The sequence below is a fragment of the Tinamus guttatus genome, unplaced genomic scaffold (genome assembly GCF_059628265.1).
Source record: "Tinamus guttatus ecotype Peru unplaced genomic scaffold, ASM5962826v1 Tinamus_guttatus_pri_ptg001204l, whole genome shotgun sequence".
Lineage (NCBI taxonomy): Eukaryota > Metazoa > Chordata > Aves > Tinamiformes > Tinamidae > Tinamus > Tinamus guttatus.
In genome coordinates this window covers 15,943-39,731 of record NW_028289738.1, presented here as the reverse complement: position 1 = coordinate 39,731, position 23,789 = coordinate 15,943, and the positions used below count along the sequence as shown (strand labels likewise).

General features: G+C 61.4%; 1 protein-coding gene across 1 annotated transcript in view; it reads right to left on the bottom strand.

The window, feature by feature from the left end:
- Positions 1 to 5,288: 5,288 nt before the first annotated feature.
- Positions 5,289 to 23,789, bottom strand: part of LOC104568721 (filamin-A-like) — a gene marked incomplete at its 5' end in the record, with an annotated part of 33,918 nt that continues 15,417 nt past the window's right edge. The window contains 26 exon segments of the mRNA XM_088538815.1: positions 5,289 to 5,509; positions 7,654 to 7,865; positions 8,409 to 8,627; positions 10,163 to 10,217; positions 10,220 to 10,258; positions 10,260 to 10,310; positions 10,805 to 10,833; positions 11,761 to 11,800; positions 11,803 to 11,895; positions 13,646 to 13,761; positions 13,916 to 14,053; positions 14,482 to 14,748; positions 15,422 to 15,544; positions 15,766 to 15,918; positions 16,581 to 16,784; positions 16,867 to 17,028; positions 17,685 to 17,858; positions 17,945 to 18,073; positions 18,150 to 18,290; positions 18,763 to 19,200; positions 19,768 to 19,791; positions 20,046 to 20,235; positions 20,897 to 21,053; positions 21,130 to 21,253; positions 22,876 to 23,046; positions 23,119 to 23,279. Of these exon segments, the coding sequence (XP_088394941.1) occupies positions 5,300 to 5,509; positions 7,654 to 7,865; positions 8,409 to 8,627; positions 10,163 to 10,217; positions 10,220 to 10,258; positions 10,260 to 10,310; positions 10,805 to 10,833; positions 11,761 to 11,800; positions 11,803 to 11,895; positions 13,646 to 13,761; positions 13,916 to 14,053; positions 14,482 to 14,748; positions 15,422 to 15,544; positions 15,766 to 15,918; positions 16,581 to 16,784; positions 16,867 to 17,028; positions 17,685 to 17,858; positions 17,945 to 18,073; positions 18,150 to 18,290; positions 18,763 to 19,200; positions 19,768 to 19,791; positions 20,046 to 20,235; positions 20,897 to 21,053; positions 21,130 to 21,253; positions 22,876 to 23,046; positions 23,119 to 23,279 (3,820 nt within the window).

Genomic DNA, 23,789 nt, shown 5'->3' with positions numbered 1-23,789 from the left:
GCGGCCTGCGGCGAAGGGGGGCGTCAGGGCCCGGCCCCCCCCGCCCCGCCGGCCCCGGTACCGAGCAGCGCAGCGCCGCGGACCGCCGCCCCTACCGGAAACGGGAAGCGGCGCGGAGGAAACCCCGCCCCCCGCCGCCGCCGCGCGGGCGAATCGGAAAGGAGCGCGCCGGAAGTGCCGCCATTACCGAGGCGAAAAAGGACCGGAGCGCGCCGGAAGTGCCGCCATTACCGAGGCGAAAAAGGACCGGAGCGCGCCGGAAGTGCCGCCATTACCGAGGCGAAAAAGGACCGGAGCGCGCCGGAAGTGCCGCCATTACCGAGGCGGAAAAGGACATGAGCGCGACGGAAGTGCCGCCATTACCGAGGCGGAATCGGAAAGGAGCGCGCCGGAAGTGCCGCCATTACCGAGGCGGAATCGGAAAGGAGCGCGCCGGAAGTGCCGCCATTACCGAGGCGAAATAGGGCCGCAGCGCGCCGGAAGTGCCGCCATTACCGAGGCGAGGGCGGGGAGGCGCTGCCGGGCTCGGCACCGCCCCCTGCGGAACGCGCGCTATGGAGGCCCGTAGGTGGACGCGCGTGGTGGACGGGGGCTCCGGCTCCAGTCCACGGACTGGACCGGGGCCACTAAAAAGTCCCTAAAGTTGGTACTTTAACTCCAAAAGGTGCCCAAGGGGAAATTTTCCCTCAAAAAGACTCCAAAGGTAAGACTTTTCCCACAAAAAGGCTGCAAAGCGGGGCTTTTAACTCAAAAAGGTGCCCAAGGTAAGACTTTTCCCTCGAAAAGGCTCCAAAGTGGACTTTTTTCCCTCAAAACGTTGCCAAAGGCTTGTCTTCTCCCCCAAAAAGATGTAGAAACTTTTTTTTTTCCCTCAGGATGGTTCCCAAGGGGAAAGTCTTTTACCCAAAAAAAGGCTCCAAAGGGGGGGCTTTTCCCTCAAAAAGGTGCCCCAAAGTGTCTTTTATATCAAAAAGGCTCCAAAGGGGGTACCTTTTCCCTCAAAAAGGCTCCAAACAGGGACTTTTACCTCAAAAAGCTGCCCAAGGAGCTCTTTTCCCTCAAGAAGGTGCCCAAGGGAATCTTTTCCCTTCAAAAGGCTCCAAAGGAGGGATTTTTTACTCAAAAAGACTCCGAAGGCTGGACTTTTCCCTCAGGAATGTGCCCAAAGTGGGGCTTTTCCCTCAAAAATGCTCCGAAGGGGAGTCATTATCCGCAAAAAGGCTCCAAAGTGGGGCTTTTCCCTCAAAATGATGCCCAAGGTAGGGCTTTTCCCTCAAAAAGGATCCAAAGGGGGTACTTTTCACTCCAAAAGGTGTCTAAGAGGGTCTTTTGCCTCAGAAAGGCTCAAAAGTGAAGACTTTTCCTTCAAAAAGGCTCTAAAGAGGGGCTTCCCCCTTCAAAAAGGGGCCCAAGATTGAGCTTTTCCCTTAAAAGGGCTCCAAAGGGGGGAATTTTCCCTCAAAATGGTGACCCAAGGGTCCCTTTTCCCTAAAAAACGCTCCAAAGTAGGGCTTTTCGGTAAAAAAAGGTTCCAAAGGGGCTCTTTTTCCTCATAAATGCTCCAAAGAGTGGCTTTTCCCTCCAAAAGGAACCCCAAAGGGCCTTTTCCCTCAAAAAGTTGCCCGAGGGGGTCTTTTCCCTCCAACAGTTCCCTAAAGTTGGTATTTTAACTCAAAAATGTGCCCAGGGGAGACTATTCCCTGAAAAGGGCTCGAAAGGGGAACTTTTCCCTCAAAGGTGCCCGAGGGCCTCTTCTCCCTCAAAAAGGCTCCAGAGGGGGGATTTTTCACTCAAAAAGGCTCCAAAGTGGAGCTTTTAACTCAAAAAGGTGCCCAAGGTAAGACTTTTCCCTCAAAAGGGCTCAGAAATGGACTTTTTCCCTCAAAAAGTTGCCAAAGGGTTGTCTTTTCCCCAAAAAAGATCCATAAAGTGGGTTTTTTCCCTCAGAATGGTCCCCAAGGGGCTCTTTTTCCTCATAAAGGCTCCAAAGCTGGGAATTTTCCCTCAAAAAGGCTCCAAAGTGCAGCTTTTCTCTCAAGAAGGTGCCCAAAGTGGGTCTTTCCCCTCAAAAAGGCACCAAAGGGGGGATTTTTACTCAAAAAGGCTCCAAACAAGGACTTTTCGCTCAAAAAAATCTGCTCCAAAGGGTCCTATCGCTTAAAAAGGTTCCAAAGCGGGATATTTTCCCTCAAAAAAGCTCCAAAGTGTGGCTTTTCCCTCAAAAAGGCTCCAAAGGGTGGGCTTTTCCCTCAAAAAGGTGCCCACAGTGGGGCTTTTCCCACAAAAATGCTCCAAAGGGGGACACTTACCTCAAAAAGACTCCCAAGGAGGTCTTTTCCCTCAAAACAGCTCTCAAGTGGGGAATTTTCCCTCAGGAAGGCTCCGAAGGGGGGAATTTTCCCTCAAAATGGTGACCCAAGGGTCCCTTTTCCCTAAAAAACGCTCCAAAGTAGGGCTTTTCGGTAAAAAAAGGTTCCAAAGGGGCTCTTTTTCCTCATAAATGCTCCAAAGAGTGGCTTTTCCCTCCAAAAGGAACCCCAAAGGGCCTTTTCCCTCAAAAAGTTGCCCGAGGGGGTCTTTTCCCTGCAAAAGTTCCCTAAAGTTGGTATTTTAACTCAAAAATGTGCCCAGGGGAGACTATTCCCTGAAAAGGGCTCGAAAGGGGAACTTTTCCCTCAAAGGTGCCCGAGGGGCTCTTCTCCCTCAAAAAGGCTCCAGAGGGGGGATTTTTCACTCAAAAAGGCTCCAAATGGAGCTTTTAACTCAAAAAGGTGCCCAAGGTAAGACTTTTCCCTCAAAAAGGCTCAGAAATGGACTTTTTCCCTCAAAAAGTTGCCAAAGGGTTGTCTTTTCCCCAAAAAAGATCCATAAAGTGGGTTTTTTCCCTCAGAATGGTCCCCAAGGGGCTCTTTTTCCTCATAAAGGCTCCAAAGCTGGGAATTTTCCCTCAAAAAGGCTCCAAAGTGCAGCTTTTCTCTCAAGAAGGTGCCCAAAGTGGGTCTTTCCCCTCAAAAAGGCACCAAAGAGGAGATTTTTACTCAAAAAGGCTCCAAACAAGGATTTTTCGCTCAAAAAAATCTGCTCCAAAGGGTCCTATCGCTCAAAAAGGCTCCAAAGCGGGATATTTTCCCTCAAAAAAGCTCCAAAGTGTGGCTTTTCCCTCAAAAAGGCTCCAAAGGGTGGGCTTTTCCCTCAAAAACGTGCCCACAGTGGGGCTTTTCCTACAAAAATGCTCCAAAGGGGGACACTTACCTCAAAAAGACTCCCAAGGAGGTCTTTTCCCTCAAAACAGCTCTCAAGTGGGGAATTTTCCCTCAGGAAGGCTCCAAAGGGGGGAATTTTCCCTCAAAATGGTGACCCAAGGGTCCCTTTTCCCCAAAAAACGCTCCAAAGTAGGGCTTTTCGGTAAAGAAAGGTTCCAAAGGGGCTCTTTTTCCTCATAAATGCTCCAAAGAGTGGCTTTTCCCTCCAAAAGGAACCCCAAAGGGCCTTTTCCCTCAAAAAGTTGCCCGAGGGCGTCTTTTCCCTGCAAAAGTTCCCTAAAGTTGGTATTTTAACTCAAAAATGTGCCCAGGGGAGACTATTCCCTGAAAAGGGCTGGAAAGGGGAACTTTTCCCTCAAAGGTGCCCGAGGGGCTCTTCTCCCTCAAAAAGGCTCCAGAGGGGGGATTTTTCACTCAAAAAGGCTCCAAATGGAGCTTTTAACTCAAAAAGGTGCCCAAGGTAAGACTTTTCCCTCCAAAAGTCTCAGAAATGGACTTTTTCCCTCAAAAAGTTGCCAAAGGGTTGTTTTTTTCCCCCAAAAAGTGGGTTTTTTCCCTCAGAATGGTCCCCAAGGGGCTCTTTTTCCTCATAAAGGCTCCAAAGCTGGGAATTTTCCCTCAAAAAGGCTCCAAAGTGCAGCTTTTCTCTCAAGAAGGTGCCCAAAGTGGGTCTTTCCCCTCAAAAAGGCACCAAAGAGGAGATTTTTACTCAAAAAGGCTCCAAACAAGGATTTTTCGCTCAAAAAAATCTGCTCCAAAGGGTCCTATCGCTCAAAAAGGCTCCAAAGCGGGGTATTTTCCCTCAAAAAAGCTCCAAAGTGTGTTTTTTTCCCTCAAAAAGGCTCCGAACGGTGGGCTTTTCCCTCAAAAAGGCTCCAAAGGGTGGGCTTTTCCCTCAAAAAGCTGCCCACAGTGGGGCTTTTCCCACAAAAATGCTCCAAAGGGGGACACTTACCTCAAAAAGACTCCCAAGGAGGTCTTTTCCCTCAAAACAGCTCTCAAGTGGGGAATTTTCCCTCAGGAAGGCTCCAAAGGGGGGAATTTTCCCTCAAAATGGTGACCCAAGGGTCCCTTTTCCCCAAAATGCTCCAAAGTAGGGCTTTTCGGTAAAGAAAGGTTCTAAAGGGGCTCTTTTTCCTCATAAATGCTCCAAAGAGTGGCTTTTCCCTCCAAAAGGAACCCCAAAGGGCCTTTTCCCTCAAAAAGTTGCCCGAGGGGGTCTTTTCCCTGCAAAAGTTCCCTAAAGTTGGTATTTTAACTCAAAAATGTGCCCAGGGGAGACTATTCCCTGAAAAGGGCTCGAAAGGGGAACTTTTCCCTCAAAGGTGCCCAAGGGCCTCTTCTCCCTCAAAAAGGCTCCAGAGGGGGGATTTTTCACTCAAAAAGGCTCCAAAGTGGAGCTTTTAACTCAAAAAGGTGCCCAAGGTAAGACTTTTCCCTCAAAAAGGCTCAGAAATGGACTTGGAGCCTTCAGTGTGTCAGATCCCCCCATACGTTTATGTCCCACCCACCTCCAGCCCCCTAATATATAGGGGAAAACCATAGCTAGGGGCCCACCAAGCTCTGGCCCCTTCACCTTAAAGGGTCCCTATATACATATAGGGGACCCCCACCCGAGCCCCCATTAAGACCGAGGACAAGATGAAGCAGAACAAGTTTTTATTAGGGGTCCCGGCCACCCCCCCATCTTGGTGAGGGGAGGGGGCAGGGCAAGGGGTGTCAGCGCTGGGTGACCCCCCCACCCCAAAATTCATGTTAAAAAAATTAAAATAAAATAAACAAAAAAAAAAAAAAAGGGGGCAGGGGAGTAGAAGAAAGATACATAATGGAAGCAGCAGAAAGGGGGGGGGTCCCTCCCCGATCCCCCTCCCCAGGGCTGGGGGAACATGGCGTGACGGAGGGCGGGGGGTAGTGGTCAGAGAGGCCGCAGTGGTGTGGGTGCGAGGGGCCCAGGCGTCCGGGAGGAGGAGGAGGAGGATGAAGAAGAAGGGGGGGCGACGCCAGGGCCCCAGACGTCCGGGGGGAAGGGGGGTCGCTCAGGGCACGGACACGTGGAAGGGGCTGTTGGGCACGTGCTGGTCGCCCCACTTGACCACGAGGACGTAGTCGCCCCGGTCGCGCAGCAGGTAGCCCACGTTGTAGAGCTGGTTGCCCAGGTGCTTCACCACGATCTCCTCGCAGGGCGCGCGCGGGCCCTGCACCCCGACCAGCAGCATGTTGTTCCCTGCGGAAGGGAGGGGAAAGAGCTGCAGGGGGGCTCTTCCCTCAAAAAGGCTCCAAAACGCGGCTTTTCCCTCAAAAAGGTGTCCAAGGTAAGGCTTTTCCCTCTAAAAGGCTCCAAAATGCGGCTTTTCCCTCAAAAAGGTGTCCAAAGAGGGACTTTTCCCTCAAAAAGGCTCCAAAACGCGGCTTTTCCCTCAAAAAGGTGTCCAAGGTAAGGCTTTTCCCTCTAAAAGGCTCCAAAATGCGGCTTTTCCCTCAAAAAGGTGTCCAAAGAGGGACTTTTCCCTCAAAAAGGCTCCAAAACGCGACTTTTCCCTCTAAAAGGCTCCCAAGTGCAGCTTTTCCCTCAAAAAGGCTCCCAAGTGCAGCTTTTCCCTCAAAAAGGTGCCCAAGGTAAGGCTTTCCCCTCAAAAAGGCTCCAAAACGTGGCTTTTCCCTCAAAAAGATGCCCAAGGTAAGGGTTTTCCCTCAAAAAGGCTCCAAAATGCGGCTTTCCCCTCAAAAAGGTGTCCAAGTTAAGGCTTTTCCCTCTAAAAGGCTCCAAAGGGGGGCTTTTCACTCAGAAAGGTGTCAAAAGAGGGACTTTTCCCTCAAAAAGGCTCCCAAGTGCAGCTCTTCCCTCAAAAAGGTGTCCAAAGGGCGGCTTTTCCCTCAAAAAGGCTCCAAAACGCGACTTTTCCCTCAAAAAGCTGTCCAAACAGGGACTTTTCCCTCAAAAACATGCCCAAGGTAAGGCTATTCCCTCTAAACGGCTCCAAAGGGGGAAATTTCCCTCAAAAAGGTGCCAAAGTGGGGCTTTTCACTCAGAAAAGTGCCCAAGGGGGTTCTTTTCCCTCAATAAGGCTCCAAAGGGGGGATTTTTACTCAAAAAGGCTCCAAAGAGGGACTTTTCCCTCAAAAAGTTTCCCAAGGTAAGGCTTTTCCCTCTAAAAGGCTCCAAAAAGCAGCTTTTCCCTCAAAGAGGTGTCCAAAGAGGGACTTCTCCCTCAAAAAGGCTCCCAAGTGCAGCTTTTCCCTCAAAATGGTGCCCAAGGTAAGGCTTTTCCCTCTAAAAGGCTCTAAAACACGGCTTTTCCCTCAAAAAGGTGTCCAAAGAGGGACTTTTCCCTCAAAAAGGCTCCCAAGTGCGGCTTTTCCCTCAAAAAGATGCCCAAGGTAAGGCTTTTCCCTCTAAAAGGCTCCAAAGGGGGAACTTTTCCCTCAAAAGAGACCCAAAAGAGACACTTCCCTGTAATAAGGGGCCAAAGCAGGGGCTTTTCCCTCGAAAAGGCTCCATAGTGCAGCTTTTCCCTCAAAAAGATGCCCAAGGAAAGGCTTTTCCCTATAAAAGGCTCCAAAGGGGGACTTTTCCCTTAAAAAGGCTCCAAAGATGGGTCTTTTCCCTCAAAAAGCATCCAGAGGGGGAATTTTCCCTCAAAAAGCTCCCTAAAGTGCAGCTTTTCCCTCAAAAAGGTGCCCAAAGTGGGGCTCTTCCCTCAAAAAGGTGTCCAAAGGGCGGCTTTTCCCTCAAAAAGATGCCCAAGGTAAGGCTTTTCCCTCTAAAAGGCTCCAAAGTGGGGCTTTTTGCTCAAAAACGCTCCTAATGGGGGTCTTTTCCCTCAAAAAGATCCCTAAACTGGGTTTTTTTCCCCTCAAAAAGTTCACCAAGGGGGTCTTTTCCCTCAAAAATGCTCCAAAGGGGAGACTTTTCCCTCAAAAAGATCCCTAAACTGTTTGTTTTCCCTCAAAAAGTTCCCCAAGGGGGTCTTTTCCCTCAGAAAGGCTCCAAAGGAGTGTTTGGGCTCAAAAATGCTCCAAAGTGGGGCTTTTCCCTCAGAAGGTTCCCCAAGGGGCTCTTTTTGCTCAAAAAAGCTACAAAGTGGGGGTCTTTTCCCTCAGAAAGGCTCCAAAGGGGGGGATTTTGGCTCAAAAATGCTCCAAAGGGGGGACTTTTCCCTCAGATCCCTAAACTAGGTTTTTTTTCCCTCAAAAAGTTCCCCAGGGGGCTCTTTTCCCTCAGAAAGGCCCCAAAGGGGAGACGTTTCTCTCACAAGACGCCATCTTGGAGCGTTTTCCCTCAAAAAGGACCCCAAGCCGCAGCCGGGCTCTCCCGCCAGCCCCTCGGTGACGGTGTCCCCCGTGTGTTCCCCACGTCCCCCGTGTGTCCCCCGTGTCCCCCGGGCCCTACCGCCTTGCTGCAGTCCACGGTGAAGGAATTCTTCTGGCCCACGAAGGCCTTGTTGAGGCCCAGCCCCTTGGCCACCACCTTGGTGGCGTCGGAGGGGACCCGGGGGACGCCGGGGGCGGCGGTGGCGGCGGCGGCGGCCTCGGGGCGTCCGGCCGCGTCCACCAGCACCGAGGACGTCTCGCGCAGGCTGTGGCTGCTCACCAGGCGGGGCCCTGCGGGGGACACGTCGAGGCGGCCCCGGGGGACAAACGTCCCCGAACCCTCCTCTGCGCCTTCCCGGTGTCCCCTCTGCTCCGAACCCTCCTCTGCGCCTTCCCAGTGTCCCCAGTGGGCCCCCTGCACCTCCCGTGTCCCGCAAAACGTCTCCCCACATCCCTGGTGCCCCCCAGTGCCCCCCAGATGGCTCCTCCCCCCCGAAATGTCCTTTAAAATGTCCCCTGCACCCCCCAAATGTCCCCTACACCCCTCCTGTACCCCAAATGTCCCCTACACCCCCAAATGTCCTATCACTCCTGTCCCCTGCAATGTCCCATCGCTCCTGTCCCAATGTCCCCCATTGCTCCTGTCCCCCCATGGCTCCTGTCCTCCCAATGTCCCCTCATCACTCCTGTCCCCCCCAGTGTCCCCCATCGCTCCTGTCCCCCCCAATGTCCCCCCCATTGCTCCTGTCCTCCATGGCTCCTGTCCCCCCAATCTCCCCCCCCCCATGGCTCCTGTCTCCCCAGTGCCCCTCATTGCTCCCGTCCCCCCCGTACCGGTGATCTTGGCCTTGAAGGGGCTGCCCGCGATGTGGTGGGGCCCCCCGAACTTGACGGCGATGAGGTAGCTGCCGGGGGCCATGGGGGTGTAGGTGACGCGGTAGCCCTCGGGGCACTCGCGACAGTCCATCTTCACCTTGGAGGGGCCGTCGATGGTGACGGCCAGCGCGCCGGGGCCGGCCTTGGCCGTGTTCACCACGAACTCCGCCGGGGAGCCTGGGGGCAGGCGACGCCGTGGGGCGGCCCCGTAGCGACCCCATAGCGATGCCGTGGGGCGGCCCCATAGCGACCCCATAGCGATGCCGTGGGGCGGCCCCGTAGCGACGCCGTGGGGCGGCCCCGTAGCGACCCCGTAGCGATGCCGTGGGGCGGCCCCATAGCGATGCCGTGGGGCGGCCCCATAGTGACACTGCTCACCCCGGGGGGGGCACAGCAGGGGGCTATGGAACACTGCAAGGCTCCCACCTCTGCCCCATAGGAGACCACGTGGCCCCACAGGACCCTCCTCCAGCCCCATAGGATCCCCTGTGGCCCCATAGGAGGCCCTGACATCGTAAGGTCCTCTGTGACCCCATAGGACCCCCTCTCCCTGACCCCATACGAGTTCCTGCGACCTTATAGAACCCTCCTCCAGCCCCATAGGAGCCCCCATGGCCCCATAAGGCCCCCTGTGATCCCATAGGACCTGCTGTCACCATAATGTCCCCTGCTGACCCCCCAGGACCTCCCTAGGGGCCTGCAGGATGCTGCTGTGCCCCCCCCCAGCCCGGAATGCCATAGAGCCTAGAGGGCCCTATAGGACCCCACAGGGCACTCTATAGCCCCCATAGGGTCCCCACAAGGTTCTCTTGGACCCCATAGGGGCCTCAGGGGCCTTTAAGATCCCATAGGTTGTCCCCAAGAGGGCTGTAGGACCCCACAAGACCCTTCATCATGACCTGATAAAGAGCCTATAGCGGCCACATCAGACCCTCTAACACCTCCTGGGAGTCTATAGCATACTCCAGGCTTCACCCCAACCCTATAGCGACCAGCACGCCCCCATAGGGTGCCCCATAAGGGTCCTGCAGGGTCCTATGAGCCCCTTCCCCACCCTCCCACACACCCTGCAAGGCGGTGCGGGATGCACTTGAGCCCCCATAAGCGGCTGGCGACGCTATAGGGGTCTATGAGATACTATAGCGGCCCTGTGGGACACTATAGCGATCCTATGGGGACACTACGGCGACCCTGTGGGACACTATAGCCCCCCATAACCCCACAGGCCTCCCCAGGGCGAGGAGGAAGCCCAAGGTCCCTGGCGTCCCCATCCCCACGTATGGGGATCCTGTAGGGGCCCATCCATAGGGGCCCGTCCATAGGGATCCTATAGGGGTCCATCCCCATAGGGGCCCATCCATAGGGATCCTATAGGGGCCTGTCCACAGAGGCTCGTTCACAGGGGCCCATTCATAGGGATCCTATAGGGGCCCATCCACAGGGGCCTGTCCACAGGGGATCCTAGAGGGGCCCGTCCATAGGGATCCTATAGGGGGCCCGTCCATAGGGATCCTATAGGCGCCCTATAGGGGCCCCGTCCACAGGGGCCTGTCCATAGAGATCCTATAGGGGCCCCGTCCATAGGGCCCATCCACAGGGATCCTATAGGGGCCTGTCCACAGAGGCTCGTTCACAGGGGCCCGTCCATAGGGATCCTATAGGGGCCCGTCCATAGGGATCCTATAGGCGCCCTATAGGGCCCGTCCACGTACCGGTGGTGCCGCCCTCCAGGCCGGGGCCGTAGGCCGACACGAGGCCGGGGGTCTCCGGCCTGGGCCGGGCTCCCCCACGCGGACCTTGAAGGGGCTGGCCTGGGATGTGGGAGCCGTCGAACTTGACGTCGATGGAGTAGACGCCGTTCTCCCGCGGGATAGCCGCGGGATGAAGCGCACGGCGAACTTGTCTGGGAACGGGAACGATGGGAATGGGAATGACGGGAATGGGAATGGGAATGACAGGAATGGGAATGGGAACGGGAACGGGAGCCCCCACGGGATGAAGCGCACGGCGAACTTGTCTGGGAACGGGAATGATGGGAATGGGAACGGGGAATGACGGGAATGGGAACGGGGAATGACGGGAATGGGAACGGGAACCCCAAACCCGCGGGATGAAGCGCACGGCGAACTTGTCTGGGACGGGAATGACGGGAATGGGAACGGGAATGGAACGACGGGAATGGGAACGACGGGAATGGGAACGACGGGAATGGGAACGGGAATGGGAACGGGAACCCCAAACGCCGCGGATGAAGCGCACGGCGAACTTGTCTGGGAACGGGAATGACGGGAATGGGAATGACGGGAATGGGAACGATGGGAATGGGAACGGGAATGGGAACGGGAACCCCAAACCCGCGGGATGAAGCGCACGGCGAACTTGTCTGGGAACGGGAATGATGGGAATGGGAATGACGGGAATGGGAATGGGAACGGGAACGGGAGCCCCGCGGGATGAAGCGCACGGCGAACTTGTCTGGGAACGGGAATGACGGGAATGGGAATGGGAACCCCAAACCTGCTGCGACCGCCAAAAAAACAGCAAGAACCCCCCCCAAAACCAGCATGACCCCCCCACAAAACCCACCCACCTCCAGACTGGCTCTAGAAGGGCCCAAACCTCTCGGATTCAACCACATCCCCCCCAAAACAGAGGATTTGCTCGGGGGGGGGGGCACCCCAAAATGGCCCCTGTAGTGGGGGGACCCCAGTGGGGTCGGCCAGCCCCCCCCGGGGGTGAAAACACCCCCCAAAACCCCTTGTTACGGCCAAAGCGACACCCCCAGATTGTGGGTTGGGGTGTTGCCCAAAACCCCCTTCATTGGCCCCAAAACCCATCCAAAGCAGGGGGGGCTCGAACTGAGCCAACAGGGTGTGTGACCCCCCCCCCCAAAACGGGGAGGTGACCCCCAAAATGGGAGGTGACCCCCCCCAAAATGGAGAGGTGACCACCCAAAACGGGGAGGTGACCACCCAAAACGGGGAGGTGACCCCCAAAATGGGAGGTGACCCCCCCCAAAACGGGGAGGTGACCCCCAAAACGGGGAGGTGACCCCCCCAAAATGGAGAGGTGACCCCCAAAATGGGAGGTGACCCCCTCCAAAATGGGGAGGTGACCCCCAAAACGGGAGATGACCCCCCACAACGTCCCCCAAAGCAGCCCCCCCCCCCCCCGCCATGTCCTTCCCATCCCTGCTCTACCCGGAGGCTCAGGTGGCACCGGCTTGGGGCCAAAATAAGGTGCCCCCCCCCTGCCAAAAAAAAAAACCCCAAAATGCCCCAAACGCCCCCAAAGGGGCGTCGGCGCCGACCTTCGGTGACCTCGGTGATGTGGCACTCCTCCAGCTGCGCGCCGACGGGCTGTGCACCTTGGCGTCCAGGAGGCCCTTGGCGCCGTTGAGGCTCACGGCGAAGGAGGCCGGTTGGTGAACCTTGAGCCCCGACTCCTGCGGGGGGGGGGGGGGGGGGCTCAGAGGGGGGGTGGGGGGGCCCCCCAAACCACGGGGGGGGCCCCCAGGTCAGGAGTGAGCGCCCCCACCCCCCCCCCCCCGCCGGAACACCCACCTTGGTGGGGGGGGGTCGGACCCCCCCCCCCGGAGTGACGACAGGCGGAAAAGGAGGCGGCTTGGAGGGGGGGCGGAGCCGCCGAACCGCGGGCGACCCCCCCGCGGGGGTCACATTAACACCCCCCCCCCCCAAATTACCCTGGGGGGGGGTTAATACACCCCAAACCTGCCCACGATGACCCGGGGGGTGAACACCCCCAAACTCCCACTTGGGGGGGCATTGGCGCCCCAAAATGTTCCCTTCCCCCCAAAAGGGGTGCATTTGCACCCCAACAACCCCGAGGCGGGGGCATCTGCACCCCAGGATTGCCCCCCCCCAAAAAAAAAACAACCCAGCCTGCGGGGGACCCCCGAAATCACGTTGTAGGGGGCGACCCCCACCCCAAATCCTCTGCCTTGGGGTTAACCGACCCCCCGATTTTGGGGGGGTCCCTGTGGCAAGGAAGGATTTGGGGTTTGGGGACACCCAGCGCCCCCGTGGGGGGGTCCCACTTACCTGGGGGGCCGGGGGGGTTACCGGGAGCGAGCGGGGGGCCCGGCGGGTCGGGGGGCGCCGCTCGCCCCCGTTAAGCCCCCGGGGCTGGGGCTGTTAATAGCCTTTAAAAGAGACACGAGAGAAAGACCCCCCGAACCCCCCGGGGGACACACGGGCGCCAGGGCCAGCGCAGGGACCCCAAAACCCACTGAGGACCCCAAACCTCCCTGCAGACCCTCAGGTACCCCCAAACCTCCACGAAGCCCCCGAGCACCCCCAAAACCTGCCTGGAGACCCCTAGACACCCCACAACTTCACTGAAGACCCCCTAGAACCTCCCAGACACCCCAAAACTTTCCTAAAGGCTCTATGGAGGCCTGTAGCCTCCCCAGACACCCCCAAAACCTGCCTGGAGACCCCTAGACACCCTGCAACTTCACTGAAGACCCCCTAGAACCTCCTAGACACCCCAAAACCTCCCCAAGGACCTTCTGGAGGCCCTGTAGCCCCCATAGACACCCCGAAGGCTCCCTAGGAGCCCATAAAACCTCCTTACGGACCCCGTGGAGGCCTGTAGCCCCCAAGACTCCTCCAAAACCTCTCTGAAGACCCCCGACACCCCAAAGCCTCCCTAGGACCCCCTAGAACCTCCTCACAGGCCCTCCTGGAGGCCTGTAGCCCCCATAGACACCCCTAGACACCCCAAAACTTCTCTGAAAACCCCCTTGCAGACCCCTGGAGGCCTGTAGCCCCCACAGATGTTCCCAAAGCCCCCCTAGGACCCCCTAGAACCCCCTCACAGACCCCCTGGAGGCCTGTAGCCCCCATAGACACCCCAAAGCCTCCCTAGGACCCCCTAGACCCCCTCACAGACCCCCCTGGAGGCCTGTAGCCCCCATAGACACCCCAAAGCCTCCCTAACACCCCCTAGGACCCCCTCACAGACCCCCTGGAGGCCTGTAGCCCCCATAGACACCCCAAAGCCTCCCTAACACCCCCTAGAACCCCCTGGAGGCCTGTAGCCCCCTCCAAATCCTCTCTGAAGACCCCCCCGACACCCCAGAGCCCCCCTGCTCCCCGGCCCTGCGCGTGGCCGGCCCGTGGCCCTGCCGGGGGGCGGCTATGGGGCTGGGGGGGTTTCTCCCAGTGCCTCACCTGAAGGCTAGAAACAGTGAGGCGGCGCGCGGCGTCGCACGGCGTCGTGGCCGTCACCACGAAGGGGCTGTCGGGGACGTGCTCCTCGTTGAACTTCACCGACACCTCGTAGTCGCCTGTTGGGAAGGACGGCGTTGGGGGACACCGGGACGAGGCCGCGCGCTGAGGACAGGCGGCACCGACGCGGGAGATGGGGGTACGAGGGGTGTCAGCCGCCGCCGCTCGGTACAGCCGCACTACAGCCGCCCCGTCACCTGCCCGCGGCCTTACCGGGCTCCTGCACGACGTAGGAGACCCCGCAGGAGCCGTCCTTGCGGTCCTCGAAGGCGATCTCGGCCTTGCTGGGCCCCTCCACGGCGATGGAGAGGCCCCCGGCGCCGGCCTCGCGCGTCCAGATGCTGAACTCGGCTTGGGAAGGGGGACGAGGACACGGGAACGGGGTGAGAAACGAGCCGGGGGGTGTCGGGTGGTTTGGGGGTGTCTGGACAGGTCTGGGGGGGCTTGTGTGAATTTGGGCTGCCCTAAGAGGGTTTTGAGGGCATCTTAAGCAGATTTAGGTGCCCCAGGTGGGTTCTGGTGGCCCCAGGGGGGTTTGGGGGGCCCCCTAAGCAGATTTAGGTGCCCCAGGCGTTTTCTGTTGGCCCCAAGGGGGTTTTGGGGGCACCTTGAGCAGATTTAGGTGCTCCAGGTGGGTTCTGGTGGCCCCAGGGGGGTTTTGGGGGCACCTTAAGCAGATTTGGGTGCCCCAGGCAGGTTCCGGTGGCCCCAAGAGTGTTTTGAGCAGACTCGGGGTGTTTTTGGCCCCCCTCGCCCCGCTCCGACGCCCCGGCGCTCACCTGGCACTCCGGCCTCGGCCCGCTCGAGGCCGGGGCCGCCGGCGCGGACCTTGTGGGCGCCCCCCTCGCCCAGGGGGCCCACGGTGAACTGGAAGGGGCTGCCGGGCACGTGCTGGCCCCGGTCCTTGACGCTGACCGAGTGCACGCCGGTCTCGCCGGGCACGAAGCGGATGCAGTAGGCGCCGCCGTCGCCTTCGAGCACTTGGGCCGGCACCGCCTGGCCCGAGGGGCCCGTCACCACCGCGGTCACCTCGTGCGCGCTCAGCTCTGCGGGGACGGCGGGTCACCGAGCGGCCCGGCGCCCGCGGGGACCCTCCGCGTGGCCCTGGGCACCCCCTGGACTCGGTCCCGTCTTCTCCCACAGCCCTGATCTGTCCTCGGGACCTCCCAGGTGTCCTCGGGGGCCTCCAATGGGTCCCCATAGATGCTGTCCCCGTCCTGTCCCCACCTGGGTCCCTTCAGCCTCCACCACGGAACCTCTCGAGATCCTCCAGGAACCTCCCGAAACCCCTCAGGAACTTCTGGACCCCCCAGGAACCATCTGACACCCCCAAGACCCTCCCGAGGTGCCCCAGGAACCTTCCGAGACCCCTCAGGAACTTCTGGACCCCCCAGGAATCATCTGACACCCCCAAGACCCTCCCGAGGTGCCCCAGGAGCCTTTTGAGACCCCTCAGGAATCATCTGACACCCCCAAGACCCTCCCGAGGTGCCCCAGGAACCTCCTGAGACCCCTCAGGAACTTCTGGGCCACCCAGGAATCATCTGACACCCCCAAGACCCTCCCGAGGTGCCCCAGGAGCCTCCCGAGACCCCCCAAGAGCTCCTAAGCCACCCAGGAACCTCCCGAGACCCCTCAGAACTTCTGGCCCCCCCAGGCCCCGTTCCAGGGGCTCTGAGGAGCACATAGGGACCCGCCGTGTCCCCCGGCCCCGCTCACCCGGCATCTTGAGGCTGAGGTCGCAGGCGGTGCCCACGCTGGCCTCGGCGGGCGCCCGGCGCCGGCGCGTGATGCTCTCCTTGACGCGGCCCTCGCCCGTCACCTTCACCGAGAAGGGGCTTCCTGCAGGACCCCCGTGGGAGGGACACGGTCAGGGTGCCCCCGTGGGGGTCCCCACCACCTCCTGGCTCCCCAGGTGTCCCCAGACCCCTCCGAGCGGCCCCCAAAGCACCACCAGCCCCACAGCATTCGCCTCAGGGACCTCAATCGCCCCGCGGACACTTTTCCAGTGGTCCCAGTGCCCCCCAGGCCCCCGTCCCCTCCCGGTGTCCCCGGCCGCGCACCGGGGACGTGCTGGTCGCCGAACTTCACGGAGATGATGTAGTTGCCGGGCTCGGTGGGGCAGTAGGAGACGCGGCAGGTCCCGTCCTCCAGCTCCTCCGTGGTGATGTCCACCTTGCTGGGGCCCTCGATGGACAGGCTGAGCCCCCCGTAACCTGCCCAAGGGAGCCGGGTGTTTGTGGAGGGGTCCAGGAGGGCCCCGGCGTCCGGGGGAGCCCCCGCTCCACCAACAGGGACCCCCATTGGAGTGACTGAGCCCCCTGTAACCTGCCCAAGGGACCCAGGTGTCCATGGAGGGGTCCAGGAGGTTCCCGGGGTCCGGGGGACCCCCACTCCACCAACATGGACCCCCAACTGGACCCTCAATGGACAGGCTGAGCCCGTTGTAACCTGCCCAAGGGCCCCGGCGTCCGGGGGACCCCCACTCCACCAACAGGGACCCCCATTAGACTGGCTGAGCCCCCCGTAACCTGCCCAAGGGACCGGGGTGTCCGTGGAGGGGTCCAGGAGGGCCCCGGGGTCCGGGGGAGCCCCCACTCCACCAACATGGACCCCCATTGGACTGGCTGAGCCCCCCGTCACCTGCCCAAGGGACCCGGGTGTCCGTGGAGGGGTCCAGGAGGGCCCCGGGGTCCGGGGGAGCCCCCACTCCACCAACAGGGACCCCCATTGGACCCTATTGCATGTTGAGGGGCTCCTGCTGTGCCCAACACCCCCCAGGCGCCCCCGCCAGGGGCCCAGGCGTCCGGAGAGGCCCCCCCATGCAGAGGGGCGTCCCCTTCCCGCTCCATCCCTCGGGAATCCCCCCGGGCCGTACCGGCGTCGCGCGTGTCGATGGTGAAGGAGGCCGGCTCGAACGTGCGGCCCTCGCGCAGGCCCGGCCCGGCCACGCGCACGCGGCTGGCGTCGCCCAGCTCCGCCGGGGTGATGGTGACGGCCACGGGGCTGCGCGCCAGCGGCTTCCCCCCGCGCGAGATGTGCACCAGGTGCTCGCCCACCTCCTGCGGCACGAAGGAGATGCCTGCGCGGAGCGGGGACGCGCTGCGGTCACCGTCACCGTCGCCGCCGCCGCCGCCGCCGCGCGTCCCCGTCCCGCGCCGCACCGACGTGGCCGTTGCGCAGCCGCTTGAGCTGGCAGGGCTCCTGGCGGCCCGAGGGCGACGTCACGGTGGCCGTGAGCTGGCTCAGGTCGGTCTCGCCGATGTCCAGGGGGATGTCGGCCGAGGTGCCCACCTTGAGGTGGGACAGGCGCAGGCTGTCGTCACCTGTGGGGATGGCGCGGGGGTCAGCAGGGTCCCCAGAGACACCCCAAAATGTCCTGTACTGGTGACACAGGAGGTCCCCAAAACCCCTGCGACACCCTAAAGCTCCCTGAATTGATGACACAGGCAGTGAAGAGACACCCGAGGGCTCCTATGACCCCCCCCAAACACCCCTGTACCACAGATACAGGCGGTGAAGGGACCCCCAGGACTCCTAAGACACCCCAAACCTGCCTCGTTGGTCACACAGGCAGCGAAGGGGCCCCTGGGACCCCCCGACCCTCCCTGTACCTGTGATACAGGTGGTGAAGGGGCTCTCAGAGCCCTATGACACCCTAACTGCTGATACAGGCAGTAAAAGGGCACCCCAGGACCCCCTGTGACCCCCAAACTCCCCTGTACCAGCGATACAGGCAGTGGAGGGGCTCCAATGACCCCCCCAAATTCCCCTGTACCAGCAATACAGGTGGTGAAGGGGCTCTCTGAGCGCCCTATGACACCCTAACTGCTGATACAGGCAGCAAAAGGGCGCCCCAGGACCCCCTGTGACCCCCAAACTCCCCTGTAGCAGCGATACAGGTGGCGAAGGGGCTCCTGGGACCCCCCTGACACCCCAACCCGGCCGGTACCACCGACACGAGCAGTCAGCCGCGACGCACCGGTGATGCGGGCGGTGAAGGGGCTGCCGGCGATGTGCTTGTCGTTGTACTTGACCACGATGCTGTAGTCGCCGGGCAGCATGGGCAGGTAGGAGACGCTGCACGAGCCGTCCTGGTTGTCGGTGCAGCTGATCTCCGCCTTGGAAGGCCCCTCCACGGCCAGCGAGAGCCCACCTGGAGCGGCGGGGGGGTCGGCGGGGGGGTCCGGAAGGGCCCCGGCGTCCGGGAGACCCCCCCGCCGCCGCCGGTGCCGGCCTCACCCTCGCCGGCGTCCTTGGTGTTGACGGTGAAGGTGGCCGGTTTGTTGACGGTGCCGTGGATGAGGCCGGGGCCGTAGGCCGTGACGTGGCCGCTGTTGACGTAGTCCACGTAGAACTGTAGCGGGCTGCCTACAACGGGACGGGAGAAAGGGTGTCACGGGGTGTCGCGGGGTGTCGCGGGGTGTCGCGGCCGGGCTGTGCGCACCGGGGATGTGCATGTTCTCGTAGCGGATGTCCATCTCGTGCAGGCCGGCCTCGCTGGGCGCGAAGCGCACCGTCACCGTGCCGTCCTTGTTGTCCGTGATGTCCGGCTTGGCCACCTTGCCCGAGGGCATCCGCACCTCGCCTGGACGGGGGGGTCAGGGAAGGACAGTGACCCCCCCATGCCATGGGCTGGGTGTCCAGCACCCATAGGGACCCCCCAGGGGACTCGGGGGGCTCCAGGGACCCCCTGGCTGTTGTGGGGACCCTGGGAGGACCTAAGGGGGTGTGAAGACCCCCTGGGAAGACATTGGCTGGTTTGGGGAGCCCTGGGAGGAACCGGGGGGCTCTGGGAAGACCCCAAGGGGCTCCGGGGACCCCCTATTTTGGGGAGCCCTGGGAGGAACCGGGGGGCTCTGGGAAGACCCCAAGGGGCTCCAGGGACCCCCTGACTATTTTGGGAAGCCCTGGGAGGAACCAGGGGGCTCTGGGAAGACCCCAAGGGGCTCCAGGGACCCCCTGACTATTTTGGGGAGCCCTGGGAGGACCCGAGGGGTTCCGAGGAGCTCCCTAAGGGGCCCTGACCCCCCCTCAAGCATTTTGGGCCCCCTCCTCACCCGTGATCTCGCCCTTCTTGATGGTGAAGGGGATGACGAGGTCGAAGGGCCGCAGCCCGGCCATGTCCAGCCCGTTGACGCCCAGCAGCGGGCGGTCGGTGGCCTGCGGGGACGCAACGCGCTGAGCGGCGCTGTCACCCGCGCGGTCCCCCCCGCCGCCGCCGTCCCCGCCGCCGTCCCCGCCACTCACCATGACCTGGAAGGGGCTGTTGGGGATGTGCTCGCCGCCGAAGCGCACGCAGATGACGTACTTGCCGGGCTGGGGGGCGGTGTAGAAGATGTCGAAGGTGCCGTCCGCGTTCTCCACCACGTCCACGTCCACCTCGGAGCCGTCGGGCGTGCACACCGTGCACGTCACCTTGCCCTTGCCCGCCGCCTTGGCGTCCACCGTGATCACCGTCTCCTCGCCGATCTGGATGGTGGGGCCCAGGCCTGTCCCTGCCCCGGGGAGGGCGGGGGGGTGACTGCGCTGCACCCCCAAACCGCCCCCCCGACCCCGACCCGTGCACCCCCAAAGTGCCGTAAACCCGGTAACCCCCCGCCCAAAACGCTGTAGGAACAACCCGCGAGACCGGGCAAAGGAACAACCCGCGAGACCGGGCAAACTCATGCCATGCCACGGGGAGGAGGGGGACAACGGGGGAGGCCTTAATGATGCACAGGCCCCCCCCGCCCCCTCCCCAAACGGGTGCCGAGCGGTGACCTTACCAGCAAGGGTAACCCCCCCGGCCCAAAACATGGGGGGGGCCCAATTAAGCCTCTTAATTACATTTCATCACATCTTAAGGGGGAAATGATTTAAAGGAGAACTCCAGGCATCCGCGATGCTTAATTAGGGCACCCCCTAATTAAAGCTGCACCGTGTGTGTGTGTGTGTGGGGGGGGTCCCATTCCTGCCGTGTCACCCCCCCCTGCTGGTAACGTCACCGGGGGAAGGTCCCGATTTTGGGGGCGGGGGGGTCGGACGTGCGCCCCCCCGCCAAGCGAGCCATGCCGTGCGCTTACCTAAGCCGTGACCTCCGATGGAGACTAGAGCGTGGGGCAAAAAGGGGGGCAAGAAGGGGGGAGAGGGGGCCAGAGGGGGCGGGGGGGGGCAACAAGGGGCGGGGGGGACAACAGGGGGTGGGCGCGGGGTGGGCAGAGAAGCAAGAAATCCAGTGAGACACTCGTGAGGGCACCGTCCCCGCGCGCCCCGTGCCCGGCCGCAAGCGGGTGGGTGGTGCTGGCGGTGTCACCCCGCGGGCGGGTGTGCGTCAGCCGGCGCCGGCTGCGGCGCCGCTCACCGGTGACGGTGCACTTGCTGGCGTCGCCGGTGGGCACGGCGCGGATGCGGTAGGGCGAGTAGGGGATCTCGTCGCCGCCGTACTTGATGAGGATGGTGTAGCGGCCCGTCATGTCGGGCACGTAGGACACCGTGTAGGTGCCGTCCTGGTTGTCGCGGATCGTCGCCTTCTTGGGTTTGCCCTCGGGGTCCTGGGGGGGACACGGTGGTGGCCGCCGCGCTGTCACTCGGCTCGGGAGCGTCACCCCGGGCCTCGTTGTGGCCCTGGCCCTTGTCCCAACCTCCTCCTCCTGTCCCCTATGGCCAACCACTTCCTGCTGACCCTGTCCCTGCTGCTGGCCTTGTCCCCAGTCCCTTCCCTCCCGTTCCCCACCATCCCATCCGTGTCCCCATCCCCTTCCTCCTGTCCCTGCCACCCTGTCCCCAGCTCCCTTCTGCTCTCCTTGTCCCCAATCCCTTTCTCCTGTTCCCATCCACTTGTCTCTGTCCCCCTGCCACGCTGTCCTTGTCCCCATCTCTTCCTGTCCCCTGCCCTCCTGTCCCCAGCTCCCTCCTGCTCTCCTTGTCCCCAGTCCCTTTCTCCTGTTCCCACCCATTTGTCTCTGTCCCCCTGCCATGTTGTCCTTGTCCCCAGTCCCTTCCTCCTCTCCTTGTCCCCATCTCTTCCTGTCCCCTGCCACCCTGTCCTGGCTCCCGTCCTGCTCTCCTTGTCCCCAATTCCTTTCTCCCGTTCCCACCCATTTGTCCCCCTGCCATGTTGTCCTTGTCCCCATCTCTCCCTGTCCCCCGCCCTCCCGTCGCGGCTCCGTCCCCAGCTCCCTCCCGCCGTCCCCGTCCCCCCGGTGTCCCCACCGTGATCTGCACGGCCAGCAGCCCCTCGCCGGCGTCCTTGGCGTCGATGGTGAACTCCACGGGGAGGCTGGCGGGGACGCCGGTCGTGTTGAGGCCGGGCCCGCTGGCCTTCACCTTGCTGGCGTCGTGCGTGGGCAGCGCCTTCACCTTGAAGGGGCTGCGGGGCAGGGCTGTCAGGCGGACGCGGACAACACCCCGGGGCGGGTGTTGCGGGGCGTCGGGGGCAGCGTCACCTGCGCGGCACCTCCTCGTCGCCGTAGCGCACCGAGATGCTGTAGGGCCCCTCGCGGGAGGGCACGTAGCTCACGCGCTGCGTCCCGTCCCCGTTGTCCGCCACGTCCACGGGCTCCACCACGCCTGGGGGGGACGCGGGGGGTCCCTGGGGTGCCCCACGAGCACCCCGGGGTGCTGCGGAACCCCCGGGGGGCCTCCAGACCCCCGAGGGGGCCCCAAACCTACTGCAGTGTCCGATGGGGTCTCCTGAGCGCCCAGAGCATCCTATGGGGCATCCTGAGACCCTATAGCATCCTATGGGGTATCCTGAGACCCTATAGCACCCTATGGGGTATTCCGAGACCCTATAGCACCCTGTGGGAGACCCCTACACCCTCCTAGAGCACCCTATGGGGTATCCCGAGACCCTATAGCACCCTGTGGGGTATCCCGAGACCCTATAGCACCCTGTGGGAGACCCCTACACCCTCCTAGGGCACCTTATGGGGCATCCCAAGACCCTATAGCACCCTGTGGGAGACCCCTAGGCCCTCCTAGAGCACCCTATGGGGTATCCTGAGACCCTATAGCACCCTGTGGGGCATCCTGAGACCCTATAGCACCCTGTGGGAGACCCCTACACCCTCCTAGGGCACCCTATGGGGTATCCTGAGACTCTATAGCACCCTGTGGGGTATCCTGAGACCCTATAGCACCCTATGGGGTATCCCGAGACCCTATAGCACCCTGTGGGAGACCCCCAGGCCCTCCTAGAGCACCCTGTGGGGCATCCTGAGACCCTATAGCACCCTGTGGGAGACCCCTAGGCCCTCCTAGAGCACCCTATGGGGCATCCTGAGACCCTATAGCATCCTATGGGGTATCCTGAGACCCTATAGCACCCTGTGGGAGACCCCCAGGCCCTCCTAGGGCACCTTATGGGGCATCCTGAGACCCTATAGCACCCTGTGGGGTATCCCGAGACCCTATAGCACCCTGTGGGAGACCCCCAGGCCCTCCTAGGGCACCCTATGGGGTATCCCCAGACCCTATAGCACCCTGTGGGAGACCCCTACACCCTCCTAGGGCACCCTATGGGGTATCCCGAGACCCTATAGCACCCTGTGGGGTATCCTGAAACCCTATAGCACCCTATGGGAGACCCCTACACCCTCCTAGGGCACCCTATGGGGTATCCTGAGACCCTATAGCACCCTATGGGAGACCCCTACACCCTCCTAGAGCACCCTATGGGGCATCCTGAGACCCTATAGCAGCCTGTGGGAGGCCCCCAGGCCCTCCTAGAGCACCCTATGGGGTGCCGTGAGACCCTATGGACTGTCCCAAGAGGTTCTACGGCACCAGGACACACTAGAGTGTCCCACAGGTGGCCCTGAACCCCCCATGACACCTATAGGGACCCTGTGAGCTCCTGGGGCACCCCAAGATCCCCTACACTCCGTAGGGCACCCCAAGAGCCTGCAAGACCCCTTGGGCACTCCGGAACCCCCCTATATTGATGCACCTGGTATCCTGAGACCCTATAGCACCCCATGGGTGTCCCAAGACCCTCTCAACAACCCCACAGGGCACCCTAAGAGCCTGCAGGACCCCACGGAGCACCCCAAACCCCCCTTGTAGGACCCCAAACCACCCCGAGGCCTCACAGCACCCAATGGGACCCTATAGAACCCCCTATGGGGACACCCGGAGCCCCGCGGCACCCTGAGACGCCCCCAGACGAGGGGACCCCCCCCCGCACCCACCTTTGGGCCCCTGCACCTTGACGTCGAGGGGGGCGACGCCGGCCTTGCTGGTGTCCACGGTGAAGGTCTGCGGCACGTTGGCGCGCACGGCGCCCGGCGTGAGCCCCGGCCCCGCGCACTTCACCTTGGACGAGTCCACCACGTCCGTGACCGGCACCTTGAAGGGGCTCCCTGCGCGGGGACGGGGACCGTGAGCGCCCGGCCCCCCACAAAGCGCCCCCCGAAGCGGGTCCGGCCGCTCACCGGGGACCTGGTGGCCGCCGTAGGTGACGTTGAGGCTGTAGGTGCCCGGCTCGTAGGGCACGTACTCCACGGAGCAGCTGCCGTCCTTGTTGTCCGTGCAGGACATCTTGGCCTCCGAGGGGCCCTCCACGGCCAGGCCGAGGCCGCCGGTGCCGGCGCCGCTGCGGGAAGGGAAGGGGGGTCACCCCAAAGTCACCTGGCCCTAAAAACAGCCTCAAAGGGGATGAGGCGGCGCCCAGGGAGGTTTGGGAGATACTTGAGGGGGGAAATTCGGGATTTGAGGGGTGAAAGGGGGATTCGGGGTAGGAAAATGGGATTTGAGGGGTGAAAAGGGGATTCTGGGTAGGAAAATTGGATTTGAGGGGTGAAAAGGGGATTTGGGGAGGAAAATGGGATTTGAGGGGTGAAAAGGGGATTCTGGGTAGGAAAATGGGATTTGAGGGGTGAAAAGGGGATTCGGGGCAGGAAAATGGGATCTGAGGGGTGAAAAGGGGCTTTGGGGAGGAAAATAGGATTTGAGACGGAGAAAACGGGATTTGGGGAGGAAAAAGGGATTTGAGGAGGGAGATTTGGGGATTTGGATGTGCTTTAGGGGGGTTAAGCTGTGAAGGGACATTTGGGGCTCCCGGGGGGAGGATTTCAGGCCAAGCTGAGGGGATTTGGAGGCCACA